Source organism: Pteropus vampyrus, unplaced genomic scaffold, assembly GCF_000151845.1.
Source record: "Pteropus vampyrus isolate Shadow unplaced genomic scaffold, Pvam_2.0 Scaffold1, whole genome shotgun sequence".
NCBI classification, from domain to species: Eukaryota; Metazoa; Chordata; class Mammalia; order Chiroptera; family Pteropodidae; genus Pteropus; species Pteropus vampyrus.
The window spans coordinates 2,687,520-2,706,545 of record NW_011888782.1 but is presented as its reverse complement, the minus strand read 5'-3'; the positions used below and the strand labels follow the sequence as shown (position 1 = coordinate 2,706,545).

The window sequence follows — 19,026 nt, the reverse complement described above, 5'->3', positions numbered from 1 at the left end:
GGGGTCTCAGTTTTATTATTACTAAGTGTAGTTTGCCACTATATTGACTATATTGACAGGGTCTTAACCTGTCTGTATCTCAGTTTCTTCATTTCAAAAGTAAGGATTATAATAGTTTCTTAGCACAGTGTATGCTGCTAAATAAGTGTTCCTTATGTGGCATTTGCTGTTATCATAATTAACGCCAATATCACTAGTTTAGTGGTTGGATGTTTTCTTATGATTGTCTCATATCTTGGCCTTTGGTTCTCCTTTTAGGATATTCATTTCATCCTTTTAAAGTGCATGATACTTTCTTACAAGTTGTAATTATTTCTCTCTGCCCTTGCACTGGATTGCAAACCTCTAGAAGGCAGAGGCTGTGCCTCGGGCAAGTAAAGTATCTTGCTTGGCTCAGGTGCTCCATATACATGTCCTGAATTTAGAAGATGGAATTAAGGTGAGAGTTGAGAAGCTTTTCTTAAATTAGACATCAAAGTGCGTTATTTCATATGTAAATTAGAATTCTGTTTCTGAACGAGTTCTATTTAAAATAATCACTGATGTCCTTTTTGGGAAAACCACCACTGCTATGTGACTAAAATGAAAACTGATTTATGTCATAAAGGATCCAGAGACTGAAATACCCTTGGACAATAGGTGAGAATTGCCGTCTATGACATTACCTATGACATTACCGTCAATAACGGCAACAAATAGTAATAGTAGTAATAATCATCATGTTTCAAGAAGTTTGGAATTAAATTTGAAGCTCAACCATGACAACAATTTTTGGCCAGCGTATTTGTGTTCTTTTCCCTGTTTCTTATTTCCATCTGCTCTTGCTGGTCTCACTTTTCCATTTTATTATATAAATTATGTCAAATACTCTGTGGAATAAGGCTGGGTATAAACACATGAAAGTAATAAATTATGTAACAAGACAGACTTGAAGGCTCAGTGGGCATCCGTACTTATCACTACTGGGAACAGAACAAGAGGAAAGCAACACAAAACCACAGTTTTTAGGATGTGGGCCAACACTGTAAGGGAGATTTTCCTAATGGCACTTTAAAACTGACTCGAGTCTTTGGGGCACGTTGGTGTTGGCTGTGGAGGGCAGTTGTCAAGTCTTGCAGCCTCTCTGGATTCCATTGTCCTCACTTGGAAGGTGAGGGAGCTGGACCAGCAATGGTTCTCAAACCTTTGTTGTCACATGAGATCTCATGCTACTTGGTGTGGGATGGGGACACATGCCCTCTTGCTTGGGCTGTTCTTCAACACTCCCCGCCCCCGCCTACCCCCCAGGCTCTAGAGAACTCTGGGGCTCTTCAACACTCTCAGCCCTGACAGTCTTCTAGACTCCTACTTACTCTACACCTTGCTGCCCAAAGTGTGCTCCCTGGACTAGCAGCTTAGGGTGGCACCTGGGACCTTGTTAGAAATGCGGCATCTCGTGCCCATCCTAGACTTGTATTGAACCAGATCCCCCAGTGATTTGTATGCACGGTAAAATTTAAGAAGCACTGTACTCTAAGTTCCTGTGTCCTTTCTTTGAGGCTTCTTCAGATTTCAGCTTTTTGAGTCTAACAATTCTTTTTCCTTTCATTGTGTAACATGACAACACTTTGGTTTATCCTCAAATAAATTCCAGAGTCTTTAGGAACAATGCTGGTGGATAGCCATGCTCAAGACACTCTTTTTTTCAGTATCGTTTGCTCAGTGTTATGACCTGAGGAGGCGGTCTTTGTGCCAAGTTCCTGTGGAATCCTGGAGCAGGCAGGACAAATTCTGCACAGCCACCTCTGTGAGATGCAGCAAGTACGAAGGTTCTGAAGCACTTTATTTAACCGGCTTCCTGTTACTCTCCTGCTCTGAAAAATGAAGCCTGTGTAATGAGAGCCAGGCTAGCCACGTGTCCCCTTGTCTCTTCCTCTTCTTACATGGTCGACAGTAACTTTTTGTGTGTTACCAATCAGTGACTAAATCCATAGGCTGTCATTCAGGGAAACTAGTAGTAGATTCTAATGTGAGCTCTGTCAGTAGGTTAAGCCCTGGCTTTCTGGTGCATGAAAACAAATTTATTTAATTTTTCTTGGTATAAGTACTCAGCAAAAACATAAGACCCAGAATCATTTGCTTAAAGCCTCAAATGGAAGTATGCTAATACAGAGCCTTATTTTCTTTCCTTTCTATCTCAAAATTTAATACAGTAACAACTTGGTTTATGCTATAAATTAAAGAGAGTTTTAGCACAAGTCCAATTACCATGATGATGAAATAGAGACTGAAATTTAGAAGTATAGATTTTTTGCTATTTGGACTGTCTTAATGTTAACTTGAGGCTGACCAGCACTAGCTACCAAAAAGATTAGGGAATTTTATTTCACTGAAACCCTAGATTATTTTTCTATTTTATATTTGGAGCACCAACCTTCTTCTTTTCTGAAGCATAATTTTATTTTACTTTAAGTGAGGCTTATCCTTTGTTGGTTTTACCTAGTCAAGGAAATAGAACTAATCGGGTTTTTTGCTTCTTAAAATTCAGCTTGTCTCTGTGACTTCATTTCGTGGTAGGCTTTGCATCACGTCTGCTTATCATATTGAAATCCACAACTCTGGCATTTTTCTGTAATGTTTAAAATGAAAACCTGACAGGAATTCTGTATTAGAATGTTGCATTTTGAATATTAACCTAACATTAATTGTAAATTTGGAGCATATAATAATCATAACAAAAGCTAACCTGATTATCTATGGTAAATTATTTTTTCATATCCTTACTGACATTGTCATGCTCCTTAATTTCCTTGCTGACATAAACAGGATTTTTGTTTGCTCTAAGCTCAGTATCTTTCAATATGTGATAGAGTAAACAAGTGATTTGTTTCAATATTTATTTTTGTTTTTAAGGCATCTGAGTTTTGCACAATTGAACTTTTTAAAAACTAGCCCTCACACACACACACACACACACAAAATCATACCTGCAAAATTGTGGCACCTGAGTCAACCTTAGAAATGTAGATTCTCTACCTTGCTAGGACAGGCTAAGGCCTGAGAAACCTTGTCTCCTATATTGTTTCATCTCAAACCTCTAAATCTGAGACTCTGTTACTGGCAAAAGCTCTCGACTATTGGAAAGATTTCCATAACACTCAAACGATAATTAGTGAAAAACAGACGTAGCTTCATTAGTGCTTCAAGAGCCAAGACCATTATTCCATTTCCTATGGAGAGGTTTTATTTTTTTGTTTTCATTTCCCCTTCTTCAATGTTGAGGAAGGGACCAGTAGAGTTGGTGCTAGGAGTCTTTGTTCTTTGAAAAATGGTTTGAAAAATGAAAGAGTTTTAGAACTGTCTTAGTTACTAGACACTGAAGATATATCTATACTAAAAGAAGAGAGGGGAAAACTGTTAAGTTTGGAGACAAAAGTCTGTTTTTTTGGAATTGTGGTCTGTTTCCTCCTTCTAAGAGGTGAATGGTGGCTCTGCTGTAACTTGCTGTACGACCTTGGATAAATTACTTAATTTTCATGACTTTAATAGGTTGAGGTGCTTTGATGGATCTGCTTTTCGAGGGCTTTGTCTAGCCTTAAAATTCTAGAAATACATAAAATAGATTCCAAAATTGAAAAAAAAAGTTGAATAAGAGGACAGGATTAGGAAAACTGGGTAGCTTTGTGCTTCTCTTGTGCCAGGTCATCACGGTAGGTATCATCTTTGAGATACTGTGAAACATCTGAGCAAAACCATTTTCCGGATTGAAATATCTTTGCCATTTCTTTTAAAATCTATGCTAATGTTACTATCAGCTCCTATGGGCAAATCACTTTCTAGGTAAGGGCTATTTCAGCAAGTGCGTTAGGAAGCAAATTTTTATTAACTTCTATTTTGTTATGGATGCCCAGCATATAAGTTGATATATTTCCATAAAGAAAAAAAAATCATACATGGGAGTTGTGACTTCCACTACTTTTGCAACAGTGCTTGGTGTGCTGTTGATTTTGATCATTTAATAGTCAGCAAACATTTATGGAACACCCACTATGTGCGAAGACTCGTGCTAGACCCTGGGGATACAGAAACGGACAAAATGTAATTGTTCTCAGTCTGAGGGTGGAGATCAACAAATAAATATGAAAATACATAATTGTCAAACATATAGTTGCAATGGTGGAGGTAATGAGTAAGCTGAACTTTGAAGGGTAAGGAGTATGTAAACTTGGCTCTGTTCGAACACGTCAGACACTGCCAGGTGCTGGAAACTTTGCAGCGAATGAAGTGTGACCTGGCTTTTAGGGTGCCCAAAGTCCGGTAAGGAGCTCCTATGTTAGATGATGATGTCACAGGATGCAATGGGAGCACAGAGAAGAGGCCCCTAACTTAGCCCCGGAGGGGCCAAGAAAGACTTAGCTGGAAGCTTCTCACAACGTCTCAATATGAATAAATGTCGTCTGCAGTTCTTGAAACTTTGTTTTACCTTCTAGAAATTGTAATGTCCAACCTTATGCTTCTAACACCTAATGACGTCATTCTTAATTTCTCAAGTTTGGGACTTCAGGCTGTGTAAAACAAAGTAATTCTGTATACTGGTAATTGTTTCTATGTTCTCTATCTCCAGAGAATTATTGAAAAAGGAATATTTATTATTATTTATTAAAGTATGCTTTCTTAATTTAACGGGGGGAACATGAGAGTGGGGGAGACCAAATATTTTACAAATTCTTTTTTTATGTGTGTTTTTTGACTTATATATTTTATTTTATTCTTTTTTGTTGTTGTTGAATTATCCTTTACTTTTTTCTTTTCTTCCTTGCCACTCATTTTAGATTACATCCTGATGCTATCATAACTCCTATATCTATAATTCAGAGAAGGAAGGGAACACTGGTAGAATTTTAATCATTTTGAATCCTGATACTTTTTGATAACTGCTAAAATTTTTGACATATGAGAATTTCGAATTAATGTTTAAAATTGTTTTCAAATTATTTAAAGAAATACCATATTGTCTTAGTTTTCAGATTTACTAATAACAATTTCTAGTCATTTATCCAAAATTTTTCCTCACTATAGATCTGTTTTCATATAGTTCATTGTAGTTTATCATGAATTTTTGAAGATTCATACCAATGTCCAAGTACAAAAGAGCCAAAATATACCTTTTCCATTTAAATTAGGAGAACTAGTGCTTTCTAAGTCAATAAGACATAGCCTTTGATCTCAAGGGGTTTTGTTCTAAATTTTATATACAGCACAGCTCAACCTGACTTCATCCTTTGGGTTTTCACAACCATAATCATGTAAATCTGAGTGGACTGTTTACCACATTCTCCACCTCTGCTTCTAATCTCTTCTTCTTCGAAAGTCTCCTCTTCCTTCGTGTAACAAAGTGTTAGTATACAAATGTCTGTGGCCACCAGAATGGCTTCAACAATAAGACTTCTCTCTCTACCAAGAAGTCTATAAGGGAGAGCAGATCAAGGATTGACGAAGTTAGCAGCTCACATCATAAGAGACCTCGGCGTCTTCTCTTTTCCATCATTCAGCCTGTCCTCTTAGGGTGGCTTCCTTCATGAACCCAGCTGGCTGCCAAAGTTTAAGGAGTCACATGAAGATGATAACATGCAGAAGAGTTATTATTAAAGTGTTATTAAAAAAGAGTTTTGTCCCATGCTTTTTTTCTTTCCTTTTCTTTTTTTGTCAGTAAGGAACATTTTTCTAAGAACCCCCGCAAGAGACTTCTCACCTCTCACAGGCCAGAATTATATCACGTGTCTAAACTAATCACTGGCAAGGGGCATGGGATTACAGGACAGGCTTAGATTAATTATGATCGTCCCAGGGCCTCGGGAGAGGGGCCTCCTCTCCAGAGCATGTGATGGTAGAGGTGTGGGGAGATGGGTAGACAGTCATCAGTGCCCCTTAAAATAATTATGCCACAATATTCGATGACCTTGCTCATCTGTATAAATAAGAACAATAGAATCGGAATTGCCTGACCACTTGTCTGGAGGTATGTGAGAAAAGGAGAGGGAAGAGGAGGAGCCGTAACTGGATTTGAGGAAGAAATTCGAGTTGACTCTACTATGTCCCTGGTGGTAAAGGAAACTTTTAGAGTCTGTAGAAAGAAGCTCCAGAAAGCTGTCTACAGTGAAAAAGAGCCACTCGTGTTTTGGCTAAAAGGAGACGGAGGGGCAATTTGTGTTCAATGAACTCTTTCATGAGACAGTCCCAGCAGCTTTTATAGAGGCCGTGATTTAGAAATGGAGGAAATAGCCGCCTTGTGGTGAGTGTACAAATATACTGAGCTTTTCCAGCATGGCAAGAACAAATGTGGCTTTTGCAGATCCCCATTAATCAGTACTCACTCATGGTTTTATTGTCTTGGCTACAAACTCTTTGGCCAAGCCCTGGAAGAAAGGCTTAGCACAAAAGAGCAGTTAGACATTTTATCTCTTCTCTATATGACCTCCGAGGAGCCATCGGGAAAAGGGCTTGATGTGGTGCATCCTGTAGCAAATTCTGATCTTGCAATGATACTAAAGATTCTCTGCAGAGAACCTGCACCAGAACTGTTTCCAGCCTTGAGATGTATGCTCAAGCCATTTCTATTGTTTTATTTATACAGATAGAAAAGGCATTGAATTCACATGATGATTAGATATTTTTTATTCAGGCAGTTTTTGTCTTCAAACCTCCTACTCCTGAAATTTCTGTTTACTCTCTTCTGTTACTTCAGGAGAAAAAAGCAACTTGCAGAATTTGTTATGGTACCAGTATTGAAACACTGCATGGAAGTTGTCACCACAAATGAGAACATAATCTAGACAGAAGCCAAGAATAGCATATTTACCAACCAAAAGTTCCTGAAATACTTCTACTCTTATTTGTTCTTTGTTTATTATCTTATTACTATTTATTATTAATTATTTATTCTTTGCTTATTATCTGTATGTGATACTCCTTATGCTGCTAATGTGTTTGTAAACTAAATCAGTCTTGAAAAGCATCATAGAACTTATCTATAGGTTATAATTGATTTGCAGTTTCATTATTCAGTATTCAAGACACTTCGCTTTGTCTAGAAATCACTGAATCCTAGCCATCTTCAGGCGTATAGATAAAATAGACCAGAATTTAAAATGGAGGACATTTTCTTTATTTTTATTCCTGTGGAAGGTGGTGTTTAGTGCCCTACCTATATTCCCCAGGCAATTAATATTTCCTATGCTTGGATCCAGCCTGCAACTGCCAGCACCTGCAGTTCTGCCTGGGGCCTCTCTGTGGCCATTAGGGCCCCCTGTGTTCCATTGGGATAGAAGAGTGGGGGTGCTAATACTCCCAGGGAGCAGCCTGAACCAGTGAATGAAAGGAGTTGGTCCTTGCCCCGCAGGCAGGGGAACTCAAAGGAGTGATGTACACTGGCTCCCAGAGTTCCTCCACATGAGTGAATGAAGCCACAGTTGCCCACAGTGGTGACCAGCTTGATTATAGGCCCTAGAATGGCCTCCCTACCTTCATCTCACTTCCCCACTTTCTTTTACTGCCCACATCGACTGCTTGCATTCAAATTCTTTTCTCAGGGTTTGTTTCCTGGGGACCCCAAACTAAGAATCTTAATGAGAGAGTTCCTTACATTTATTTAAAAAAATCTTGTTACATGATGCATAAATGCTTTTTTCAGGGCAGATAAACATTGGGATACATAAATGGTGGGGAGGAAGAAAGGAAGGAATGATTTGTGAACCTGCTAGTTTTATAGATATTTTAAAATGCAGTACCCTTTCCTGTAACATTTTCAATCCACATTTCAGAATGTATACTGTAGGGTGTGTGTTGTGTGTGTGTGTGTTACTCTATAAATTCTTAGTTTCTAAAGTATTTTTTTTTTTTTGTCACATGCTTATTAACTTTCAAAGCCTATTAAAGTAATGGAAATATAGACATTTCTCTACTGGGTATTGATTATACAGGGCAAATAGAAAAGAATAATAAATTCATTTCTTTTGTTCTGTGGGACCCATATGGGGAAAAGGCAATTCAGAATACTACAAAGTAGTTTCCATGTGCAAAAGTGGAATGTCCTGGGGCTCTAGTCTATAGATTTGGCCTTTTTTCCTCTCCTTGGAGAACGATTAGGGATCCCTATGCCCATCCCAGCTCTATTATTGCATTTATCACGAAGTCATTCAACTATTTTTATACTTATTGGCTTCCCCTATGAGACTGGACTCTCATGGAGGGCAGGAGTTTTATCTTTTTCGTATTCGTCTCCCCAGCACATGGCATTGTGTTTGGCATACAAAAGTCAGTCAGTAGAAGGTGAAATAACCAAAGTGTAGGATTTTCTACCTTAAGGTATTTGATAGTGTCTGCTAGACTCTTGGGTGGAGTTTGAAGCTGGGCTCAGCAAGAGTTTGCTCCTCAGTTGCTGATGTCTGCCATGGGCACCTGCCCTTGTACCATGATGTCTTTTGAGCCCCTGCTGTGTCCCAAATTCTGCTACATGCTTATGATCAGGAGTGGAGAGGGGAAAAGACCGGATGAATCCAAGTTCTGGCCCCTAAATGAGCTGAGATCAGAGATTTAATTGTTAAAAACAAAAGCGGTTCATAGATGATGGCATCTGATGTTGACCCATAAAGTATTTTTTGTCCTTTTTCTCTGACTACAGTCATTAAAGACATGTTTTTGAATTGCTGAGAGAAGGAAAAACAACTGAGGCAAACTAAAATTCCATCTGGTGTACTCTCCGCTAATGTCTAGAATTTTTCTTTCGGCTATTCCTTTAGGTACCTTTAGTTTCGGCTTTTCCACTTTTTATCAACGTGCGACTTTTGGGAATACATCGCGCTCTCTAACATTATAACTTTTCATGCCCTTTACATTTTAAAGTTATATGTCATATAAAAGGTGATGAAATAACTTTCAAAAGGATGTTGAAGACAGAAACTGGCCTTAAATCCTTTAGAGGAGCTTGTTTTAAGACTCAAATGAATAAAAACTATCCTAATGAGTCAAACCTTTGGAGGTTCAGTTTTCTTTCCCTGAAGTGTTTATAGCGGTTCATGCTAACACCTGAATGTGCTTAGGTCATGCATAACTGCACTGGTCGGAGCTCCCAGGTGCAGATAAGAGCAGCCCCCTGCTGCGTGGTTAAGCAGAACACAGATAATACACAGCAGCCCTGGGAGGCCTGGGGGAGCAGGCTGACCGCTAAGTTTCTGTAGATATCAGCCAGAGCCATGCAACTGAAGTGACTTGCTGCCACTGCCCCTAGGGCCGCGCCGTTTCTTATGATACCTGTACAAGTGAAATGGAAGAGGCCCTGTGCCCACCCTGTTTCCTCACACAGCTCACACCTAAGGCAAAGTCTTGGGTGGGTGTGGCTGACTGGTAGAACCTAGGTCTCACACTGGTACTCCAACTCAAGGGAGGTAGGAGACGTAGGGTTTGTGTGTTGTCTGTTTGTTCTTACCTATCTGGGGAGGACAGGACCCACAGTCCAGCAATCTACTACAATATAGGGAGGCTGTCTAAAGATGCTGGGCAGCCACAAATGACAGGTATCTGCTATGATAATGTCTCATGAAAATAGCAGTATGCAAATTATGTGAACTGTTTGGCCTCTATTGTTAAAAAAAAATTGTGTAGCAAAATGATGGAAATATGGGGGTGGGAGGAGGGAGGAAAAAAAAGATGGAAATACAGGAAATGTTAATGCTGATTATCTCTGTGGTGGATTGTGGATAATATTTTTCTTATGTTTTGTTTTCAAAAATTTCTATAATGAAATTATCTTTTCTTATAAAATAGAAAAAATGAGAGCTTATAATTAGGAAAGTATTCATTAAAATAATTGCTGCCTTGCTAGATATATGAAAACTCTATCTTAAAAGTCCTGAACAGATTTAATAATCTCTCTGTTAAACAGGTGAATGCTGAATCCCTCCCCAAAATCAAATAATAAGCAGAAAATTACTCTCTTGTTTAAGCCGAGGTTAAAATCTGTTTTCTGTGGCTTTGTCCTCAGTGGGTACAGTAACTGTTGATCACTTTAGAGAGTCATAGCATCTTAAATCAGAGGGTCTCAGATATTATTTACTCTAACTTTGTAGCATTTATCTTGAAGTTTTTAAAGACACAAACATACATATATACACATATTTGTGCATATTTATCTGTTTAATATCTGTCTTCTCCAGGAGACATAAGGGCGGGGACTCCAGTGCCCATGACATCACAGACATACAGTAGATGCTATACAGGTGCAATGCATGATTGTTGATGGTTAAATAACAACGGAAGGGACTGTGGCTAGTTATCTCTGGACTGACTGTGGAACATTCCAGTCCCACCAGCTCACTGGCTCTCCCCGAGATGGTTGCAGCTGCCTGGGATGCTCTGCTGCTGTTCTGTATTCCTCACTGGAGACTCTAGAGCCCACTTAGGCCCATCGGCTTATTTGCCTCTTGAAGACCTTTCTTTTACTCCTGCCCTTTGCTGAACCCCGAAAAACGTGAGCACAGTCTCGCTACTTTCTATGGTATACTTTGGAAAGAGCTCAGGTGGGCTCGCAGGCTCCCTCACCCAGCTTGCAGTTCTGTTCCCATCCCCCTCTCTGGACCTGGCCTCGGGGACATGAACTGTTGTCTCCCTTCCTCTGGTCCAGAGGGTCTCTTTATCACCTGGGGGCAGGGAGGACACTCACCCACTGGTCATGTGTTCCTCTAGGTCTTTTCTCTTCGGCCTTGGTCTGTCCTTTGGAAAATCCAAAGCCAGGGATTTGACTCATATTCTCTGCAGTTTCCTGAGGCAGCATATGCTGCTGCTTCAGTGGGGAAAATGTGATGAAAGGGGAGAAACAACCCCTGGTTAACATCTCAAAAATGTCATCTGCCCCATTTGTACGAAAGGTGGGCCTATTGGAAAAGAATAAAATTAGCAGTAGTTATTCCAAATTTCCAGAGTTGCTTTCCAAAGTTTGTCATTCCACTACTGATTCTAGAAAGAAGCATGCCACTCAGGACAGAGAATAGAAAGTTTGCAAAATGAGTGAGTCTGCAGGGATGCCTGTTTTTGCTGCTGTCATAAAGTTTCTCCCCAACAGTTTAGAGCCTGATAAAATAAATATCTGTCATATTGCTTAGGAGTGGGTGACAGGCTGAGAGTCACTGAGCAGGTGACAAGCTGTCCTTGACTTGGTAAGTTTCCATGCTGTCTTTGGCTGTTATGGATCTCGTATTAGGTAATATGCAAAGAGAGTTCCCGCTGTCAGTTAAGCAACGTGATGTTAGGTAAGGAAGGTAGAATGTCTCCGTGTCAGCTAGGGATGATTTTATTAGACGTCATCTGTCTTTATAGTCCTCCCTCCATCTGCTAAACGGTGGGCAAATGAGATTTTATGCTTTATCTTTAGGATGCCAGGCCGGGCTCAGGTAACTATATGAGAAATCTCATGCTCTGTTGCTCAATAGTTGATGTTTGCAAGGAAAAGTACCTTGAAGCTTTTTACAGCATTTGTTCCTTCACAGCATGAGGATATTACAAGTTTGTGTAAGGCTTTGTGTTGTCATGCTTAACCACTGTGACTTTTACAACTGCACGTTAGCTGGGGCCCAGTAAATTACTGGAAAAGCACTGTGAAGATGTCATTGAGCTCTGCCTGCTGCTTCATAATCTTCAGAAGTTACAGAAAAACATAACTGCATATGTGATTTCAAGCTTCTTTTCGTATACTAACAATCTGACATGTCACTCTTAATAAGCACAAGGTCATTTTTAACCAAATCCGCGATAGGACAATTTTTTCACTGAATATGTTACCAAGCAAGCATTCCTCTAGATTCCACTTCATTTTCAAGTCGGGCCTTGTAGGGCATTATGTAACCTAACAAAACCAATGTGAAAGCACCATGAGGGGAAGGGGAGCAAAGATTCCAACTTTATCAATGGCGTCATAGCTAAAGACTTCTGCAAATGACGAGCAGAGCCCAGGAGGCTTCTGGTGCAGAGCCGCCCTTGATAACGCAGTTGGCAGGTTCTTTGTGGAAATAACGCCTGCCTGCCATGGTTGTCTTTGGAAGCGGGACAGATTCAGAATGGGAAGACTATGAAGAACATTTTAAAAGAATACTGATTTTTACATTTTTAAACCAGTGTTTTAGAATTGTCAATTACTTAATAATTTTGTTTGCAAGTTGTCATTATCAAGGTTTTTTGGTAAGCATTGACTTAGTTTTCCTAGCAAAGATAACTTTCACACTCATCTTTCATCAGTTTGTCATATTTTAATCACAGATATACAATAATGAGCGAAACTGGCGTAAATAAGCTTGGGAACAAACACAATGGCTTGGGGAAGCAGCACATCTCAGCCGAAGGGCAGAAATGGGCATGCCAGAGAGCGTGTGGGAGCCTCAGGCATTCACTAGGGCAAAAGCCACCATCAGCGTCTGTTAGGAAAGACCGGAGGATGCTGGTTAACCTATGAATTGGTTAAAGGACTTTTAATTAAGAGAGTTTCTACTATAAATACATTTTCATTAATATGCATAGGCAGTAACTCTTAAAGAGCATTAATTTTTGCAAAATGATTTCTAGTATAGGTCCTATAGAACTTGCCTTAATGAACAGCTAAAGCTCCTTATAAATCAGCAGAATCTGTCTACACACATAATTGGTACTCTAAAGTGCTTCTCCCCGGCAATCTATTTTACACTTTGGTACTATAATTGGTTTGTTCATCAGACTATTTTTTCCTTAGATGGGAAGAAATAATGTTTTGGTCCACCTCTCATTGAGTTATCACAATTTTTAAATTAATAATTTGGAGATTTAATGAGCTCTTGTTCCATTTATATATGCTCGAGATCCTAAATACCTCTACCAATATCTTTAGATTTTTTTTTCTTTTCATAAATACTGGTAGCGATAAAGTATGCTATGCCAAGGATAGTTTTAAAAAGAAAATAGATAGATATTGTCCTATTAATAGACTTGGAAAATTGTAGAGCTGAGAGACAGAATGAAGCGCGCATGTGTGAGTGTTATATAATAAGTCATAATATACACATAGAGGCAGAGAGAGACACAGCAGAGTCAGAGAAAGAAATAGACAAAGAGAGAATAAGGCAGACACAGACAGAGTGACAGATATTATATTACATTCTATTCCATTGTGTTTTATTACATTACATTATATTACATTATATTCACATATACACACACATATATATAGAGAGAGAGAAAGAGACAAAGGGACATAGGGACAGAGAGATAGACACCAAGATAAGGCTAGAAAAAGAAATTGAAAAGTAGGTAGAAACAGGAAAACAAGTAAGTTGAGAGCGAAAACACAGACAGAAAAAAGACAGAAACAAGAGATGCCGGGTGAGAGACAGAGAGAAATGGAAACATCTGGAGAGACAGAGGAAGAGCCGCCTCAGTGATGTTTCTCAAGATCAGCTCCATCTCTGCGCTGTTTGACCAAAACTGTAGAGCCACAGGTGTGGAAGTCAAAGGCCTTGGGGAGGCCGTTTCATTGGCCAGGACCAATAGGTGACACAGTGTCATAACAGGCAATACCAGTCCTATGAGTAGGTCATAACTTGGGTATTAATTAGATGGCCCTGTACCACTTGTTCATATCTATCTATTAAATGTGTTTTTAGCTCTAAATTATTTTTAAAAAAAAATTTTTTTTTTTTTGGCTGCAGGAAGGTACTGAAGGAAATCTCTGTAGGAGGACTCAATCCAAATGAGACCGTGCAGGCCAGTTTGGAGGCCCAGCTCCTTTCCAAGCTGGACCACCCAGCCATTGTCAAGTTCCACTCAAGCTTTGTGGAACAAGATAATTTCTGCATTATCACAGAGTACTGTGAGGTGAGACACTCCTTCTTTTTTCAAAATTTAATAAAAATCTGTTTCATAGATAAAAGTTATCTGTAAAGAGATGTCTCTCAAAAATTCAGTTATCCAGACCTGGGATCTCATGTCTTACAGCTAAAAATGATCATCTCTAGGTAATTGACAAATTTGTTTCTAATGAAGGTTTTCTCTCCTTTGGAAAACTTAGAATGAATATGTTTTAAGAAGAAATTGCTGCAGAAGAATGCTTAAATATCTCTTTTTCTGGGGGGCATTCCCCAAACCTCTTAGAATTGTCCTGTGCTTAGATGGACATTTAAGAGTCATAACAGAGGCCTGCACAGAAAAGAGGTACATCTGCTAAGTTCTAGATTCTAGCTCCATGGCTCGTTTTCCCTGTGGAAATCCTTCATATTGATTGATTTGTGATTTATGGCTTCAGGTATTTGCAGTTTTCCCTGCCACTCCATGTTCTTTCCAAGTGATAGTAGGCTGCACATCTTACTGATTCCCAAGTGTGTCTGAGGCCGCTTAGAAAGGTGCCAGAGGGGGACGTTGACAAGGCGCAGCTGTAATGCAGATCTGTGCATTTACTCCTGAGAGGCTAGGTGGAGGGGAGTTACAAGAGTTGGGTGAGCAAGAGAATACCCAAATATGACGTTGCTCAGAAAGTATCTCCCAGAACATTCTGAGAGCTAGCAGTAACTAAATGTACTTTGGAAGAATGTGATTCTATTCATATATTGCTGGGACCCAAAATTAATGATGCCGGGAAGAAAGATGCTCTTTAGAGTGGAAGACAGGCCTATTTGGGTCAGAAACTTTGTACAGCAAGAGGGTGCTGTGTGCAGAAAAGGGACAGAAGAAGCAGCTCAAAAGGAGTAGGGATAAGAATAAAACCCAACCTTGCCGGCTTTATACATTAGCTGGTTAATCATCCAAAATGAATCCAGTTGCCAAGTTAAAATATCTGCGAAATTTCAAGTCTCAAAGGCTTGAAGGCTATATTGCTCTTCAGGGCAGCCTGCCCAGCTCAGCCTTGCTGGGTGTTTCCCCATTCAGGTCTTGCCCCTCCTCTGCTTGTGGGAAAACAAGAAGCAGAACCAGGACATTTAGATATTTACTTCTCCTTCATCCAGTGGCTTGTTTAGAAAATCAATAAAGTGATGAGATGTGCAAAGAAATAATAGTGAACAACTACTGTGGCAATTATGTTTCTAATCCATGCAAAAACCATATGATCCATCTGCTGTAATTTAGCTGTTTTTCTTCCTTTATCCCCTAAACAGTGAATAAACTGTTTTATGTGGGAAATAACTGACTCCTACTGCTTATGACTGTAACTGCTGCTCTACTGCTGCTTTTGGCACATTAAATTTTCCATAGACTCTTTCCGGGTCATAAAATATTTTTCACTGTAGTTAGTACTGTCCAAAGGGAATTTCTGTGATGATGGACATGTTCTATATTTGTGCTATGTTCTATATGCAATACATAATCACTAGTCACACATGAATCTTTAGTGCTTGGTGAAGTAAGGCTAAGTGTGATCGAGGAGCTCAATGTTAAATTTTATTTAATTTTAATTAATTTATATTTTAATAACCATGTATAGCTACTGTGTTGGGCAGATCTAGATGATCAGTTGTAACTTTCTTTTCCTACATTATTATTTTTAAAATTTTTAATTTTAATCTATCAGAAAAGTTACAAGAATAACACAATGAACTCCCATATACCCTTTGTCCAGATTTCTCAATTGTTATCTTTTTTCCACATTTGATTTGTCATTCTATTTATTCATTTTATCTATCTATCTATCTATCTATCTATCTATCTATCTATCTATCTAATCTATCACTTTTCCTGAACCATTTGAGTAAGTTCAGACATGATATCCTTTTGTCCTAAATACTATATTTTCTAAGATCAAAGTTATTTTCTTACATAAACACAGTACAGTGATCAAAATCAGGCAATTAACATCGATACAATTCTAGTATGTAATGCAGTGGTTCTCACTCAAAGTGTGATCCCAGACCAACAGCATCGACATCATTTGGGAACTTGTTAGAAATACAGATTCTCAGCCTCCACCCCGGCCGTACTGAATCAGAAATTCTGGGGACGGGATCTGGCAATCTGTGTTTTGACAAGCTCACTAGGTGAGTCTGAAGCACACTGAAGTTTGAGAAGCGCCCATCTAATCCACAATTTATAGTTAAATTTAGCCCATTTGTTCCAATTATGTTCTATAATTTTTTTTTTTGCTTTTGCAGAATCCAATCCAGGATCATCTGCGTTCATTTTTTTAAAGCATTTTATTTTATTTTATTATTAGTTTCAAGTATACAGTACATTGGTTAGACATTTATATAGTTTATGAAACGATCTCGATTATTCTATCACCCCTCTGACTCTCCACCTAGCCATTACATTACAGCTGACTACATTCCCTGTGCTGTGCTCCCTGTCTCCGTTCATTTTTAAATGCCGGTGGCTTCCAGGGCTGAGTTGCATTCCCTGAGGGGCGTTGCCATGGTGATGGCTGCTGGCTGAGCTGGGAACAGCTGTGGGGCTTCCAGGACTCCTGTGCTGAGCTGTCAGGCTGCCACTTCCTTGGCTCCCAAGGAATGACGTGTGTGAATCTCTTCGCTCTTGTTATTAACAGAGATATTTCTCAACTTCAGACCCAAATTTGCCCTTAACTCGCACAAACCTGGCATTGTTCTCTTTTTATTGTGGTAAAATAATAATACTGGAAATGGCAGATGGTCAAATTTGCACCTCATGAGAAAATGCTGTATCACCATGGGAATACTTGGTCTTTTTACTTCCGTTTCCTCTTCTGTAATTTAATTTGGGGCCTTGCAAGATTGAAATATATAAATGCATTTATGAGACCGCTTCATCCACCACCCAACCCTTTGGACACACACATCACATTCGATTATGAGTGTGAAAAGCAAATAACCAAACTCTAACAACTTCTTGTTAAGACCTAACCAAATCGTTGAGGGCGAATAATTCCAAAACTACCAAAGTGGCAGAATATTTCAAATATTGGCATCTTCTATTCTCTCTCATCCAGGAGAAATGGAACTAGTTGCTGTTCCCTGTCCATCTTCCACAGTTCTCACCTCTTCATCTGTGTTTGGGCCATTCCCTCTCAGAATGTCCTTCTTCCTAGCCCCACACCTTCAAATGCTACGCATCCTCCCAGGCTCAGCTGAAATGCCACCTTCTCTACAAAGACTCTCATAATTTTCTGCCTGGAAATCACTCCCCACCTGATCCTCGTCCAATAGCATTTTATCTCTTGTGACACTCAGCACACTACACATAACCATCTCAGACTCTCAACATGCCCACATTGATCTTTTTCTGATTCAGTTTTGTATCACATCGTGGATCCACATGATGAGCCATAAAGAAATTACCACTCAGGAATTTTTTTTTTTTTTTTCTGATGAGTTCTTTACCACTTACTTCCGGCTGCCTCCCATCCATTTCTGTCAAACATTGACGGTAACAGATAAAACATTGGATCCTTCTACCTGTCATATATGTCAAAAGCATTTTGTCCTACCTTCTTTTGCTGGTACACTTGACATTGTACGGCACCGGAAACTTGTGAGATACTGCTGAAGGTTTTTCATTTGGGTTTGGATAAGGCATTTCCAGAAACCTGGGTGTTAAATTAGTAGACAAAATAGAGAATAGGTGAGATCACATATCTTCAGTAGAGAGAGAACATATGACTATCAGGGCCCAAAACAAGAAAGATAGGACTTCTTATTTTTTGCTCAGTGATATTAACACAGCTGAACAAAAATTCTATCAATATAATAGTAGTGCTCAACCTTGTCTGCACATTACAATCACCTGGAGAGAGAAAAATCCCCAGACCTGAAGCCCACCTCCAGAAAGGCTGATTTAATTGATCTGGGGTATGATCCAGACATCTGGATTTTTGAAAACTCTCTGGGTGATTCTAATGTGCAGCCAGAGCTGAGAACTGCGGCAGGAGGTGGGAGGTGGGGGGCGAAGAATGATTAGTGTGGAAACGGAAATAGAGTCACAAAGGATAACGATGTTTCTGGATCACTGTGCAAAGATCACTGAATATAAAACCACACCTACCACCAGGGCCATACTTCCCCTGGTCTGGGGAAGTATGGCCTGGTGGTAGGTGTGGTTTTATATTCAGGCTACCTAGCTTGGTGCTATTATTCATGAACATTTCCCAACTTGTTCTCCTTGCTCCCTGAGCTACCTTCTGGTTCCAGTTCATCTCTCCACACATTCCTCTTCTAACAGGAAAAAATATGCCGTAAACCGACACAAGCTCCCAGTTGTATTGACAGTTCTAGTTCTCATTGCATGCAAATAAATTGGCATTCTAGATTATTTATTGGTTTCCTTATGAGTTTGAAGTTCACAAAGACACTAGTAACCAAGGGTCTTTCCAAAAGTGATTACTGAATGCCAACTAGGTGTCAGATACAAGTCCAGATATGGCACGGGGCAGCAGAGATAATATGGTATTTTTTTTAACTAACCTGTATGGTAGGATAAACGAATTGTTTGCATCAATGGCTAATATATAAGGGAGAGGTGGTAACTGTCAAGAAAAGGGTTAAAGTGTGATGGGAGCTAAGAGAAGAGAGAAATGACTTTGGACTGGGGGAACCATGTAGGGGTTGGCATTATATTTGAAGTACGGGAAAGATTTTGTTAAGGGATATGGGATATCCCTTAAAGGGAGTAAAGTGATGAAAGGCTCAGAGGTAGAAAAGCATGGGCCATGATTTAGGAACCTAATATACCACCTTTAATTGTAATGGGTCTGCGGTTAACCACATTCTCTGATGTTAACAACTTCTATAACCATAGTACAATGTTCAAAACCAGGATATTAATATTTTGCCATTTCTCCCCACCTCCCACAGTGTCTTTTATCTGTTCCAAGATCCAATCTAAGATCCTACATTAATTTTAATTGTTGTATCTCCTTAGTCTCCTCTTATCTGTGGCAGTTTCCCTTTCCTGCCTTGTCGTTTATAATCTTGACACTTTTGACAAGTATTGGTAAGTTATTTAGTAGAATGTCTCTGGCTTTGTCTGATGTTTTCTCATGATTAGTTTCTGGGCAACACTCCCACGGAAGTG

At 39.4% G+C, this 19,026-nt stretch overlaps 1 protein-coding gene across 1 annotated transcript in view; it reads left to right on the top strand.

The window, feature by feature from the left end:
* NEK11 (NIMA related kinase 11) overlaps positions 1 to 19,026 on the top strand; it is a 225,262-nt gene that overhangs the window by 27,911 nt on the left and 178,325 nt on the right. The window contains exon 3 of the mRNA XM_023527662.1: positions 13,704 to 13,869. Within this exon, the coding sequence (XP_023383430.1) occupies positions 13,704 to 13,869 (166 nt within the window). The remainder of the gene's footprint in view (positions 1 to 13,703; positions 13,870 to 19,026) is intronic.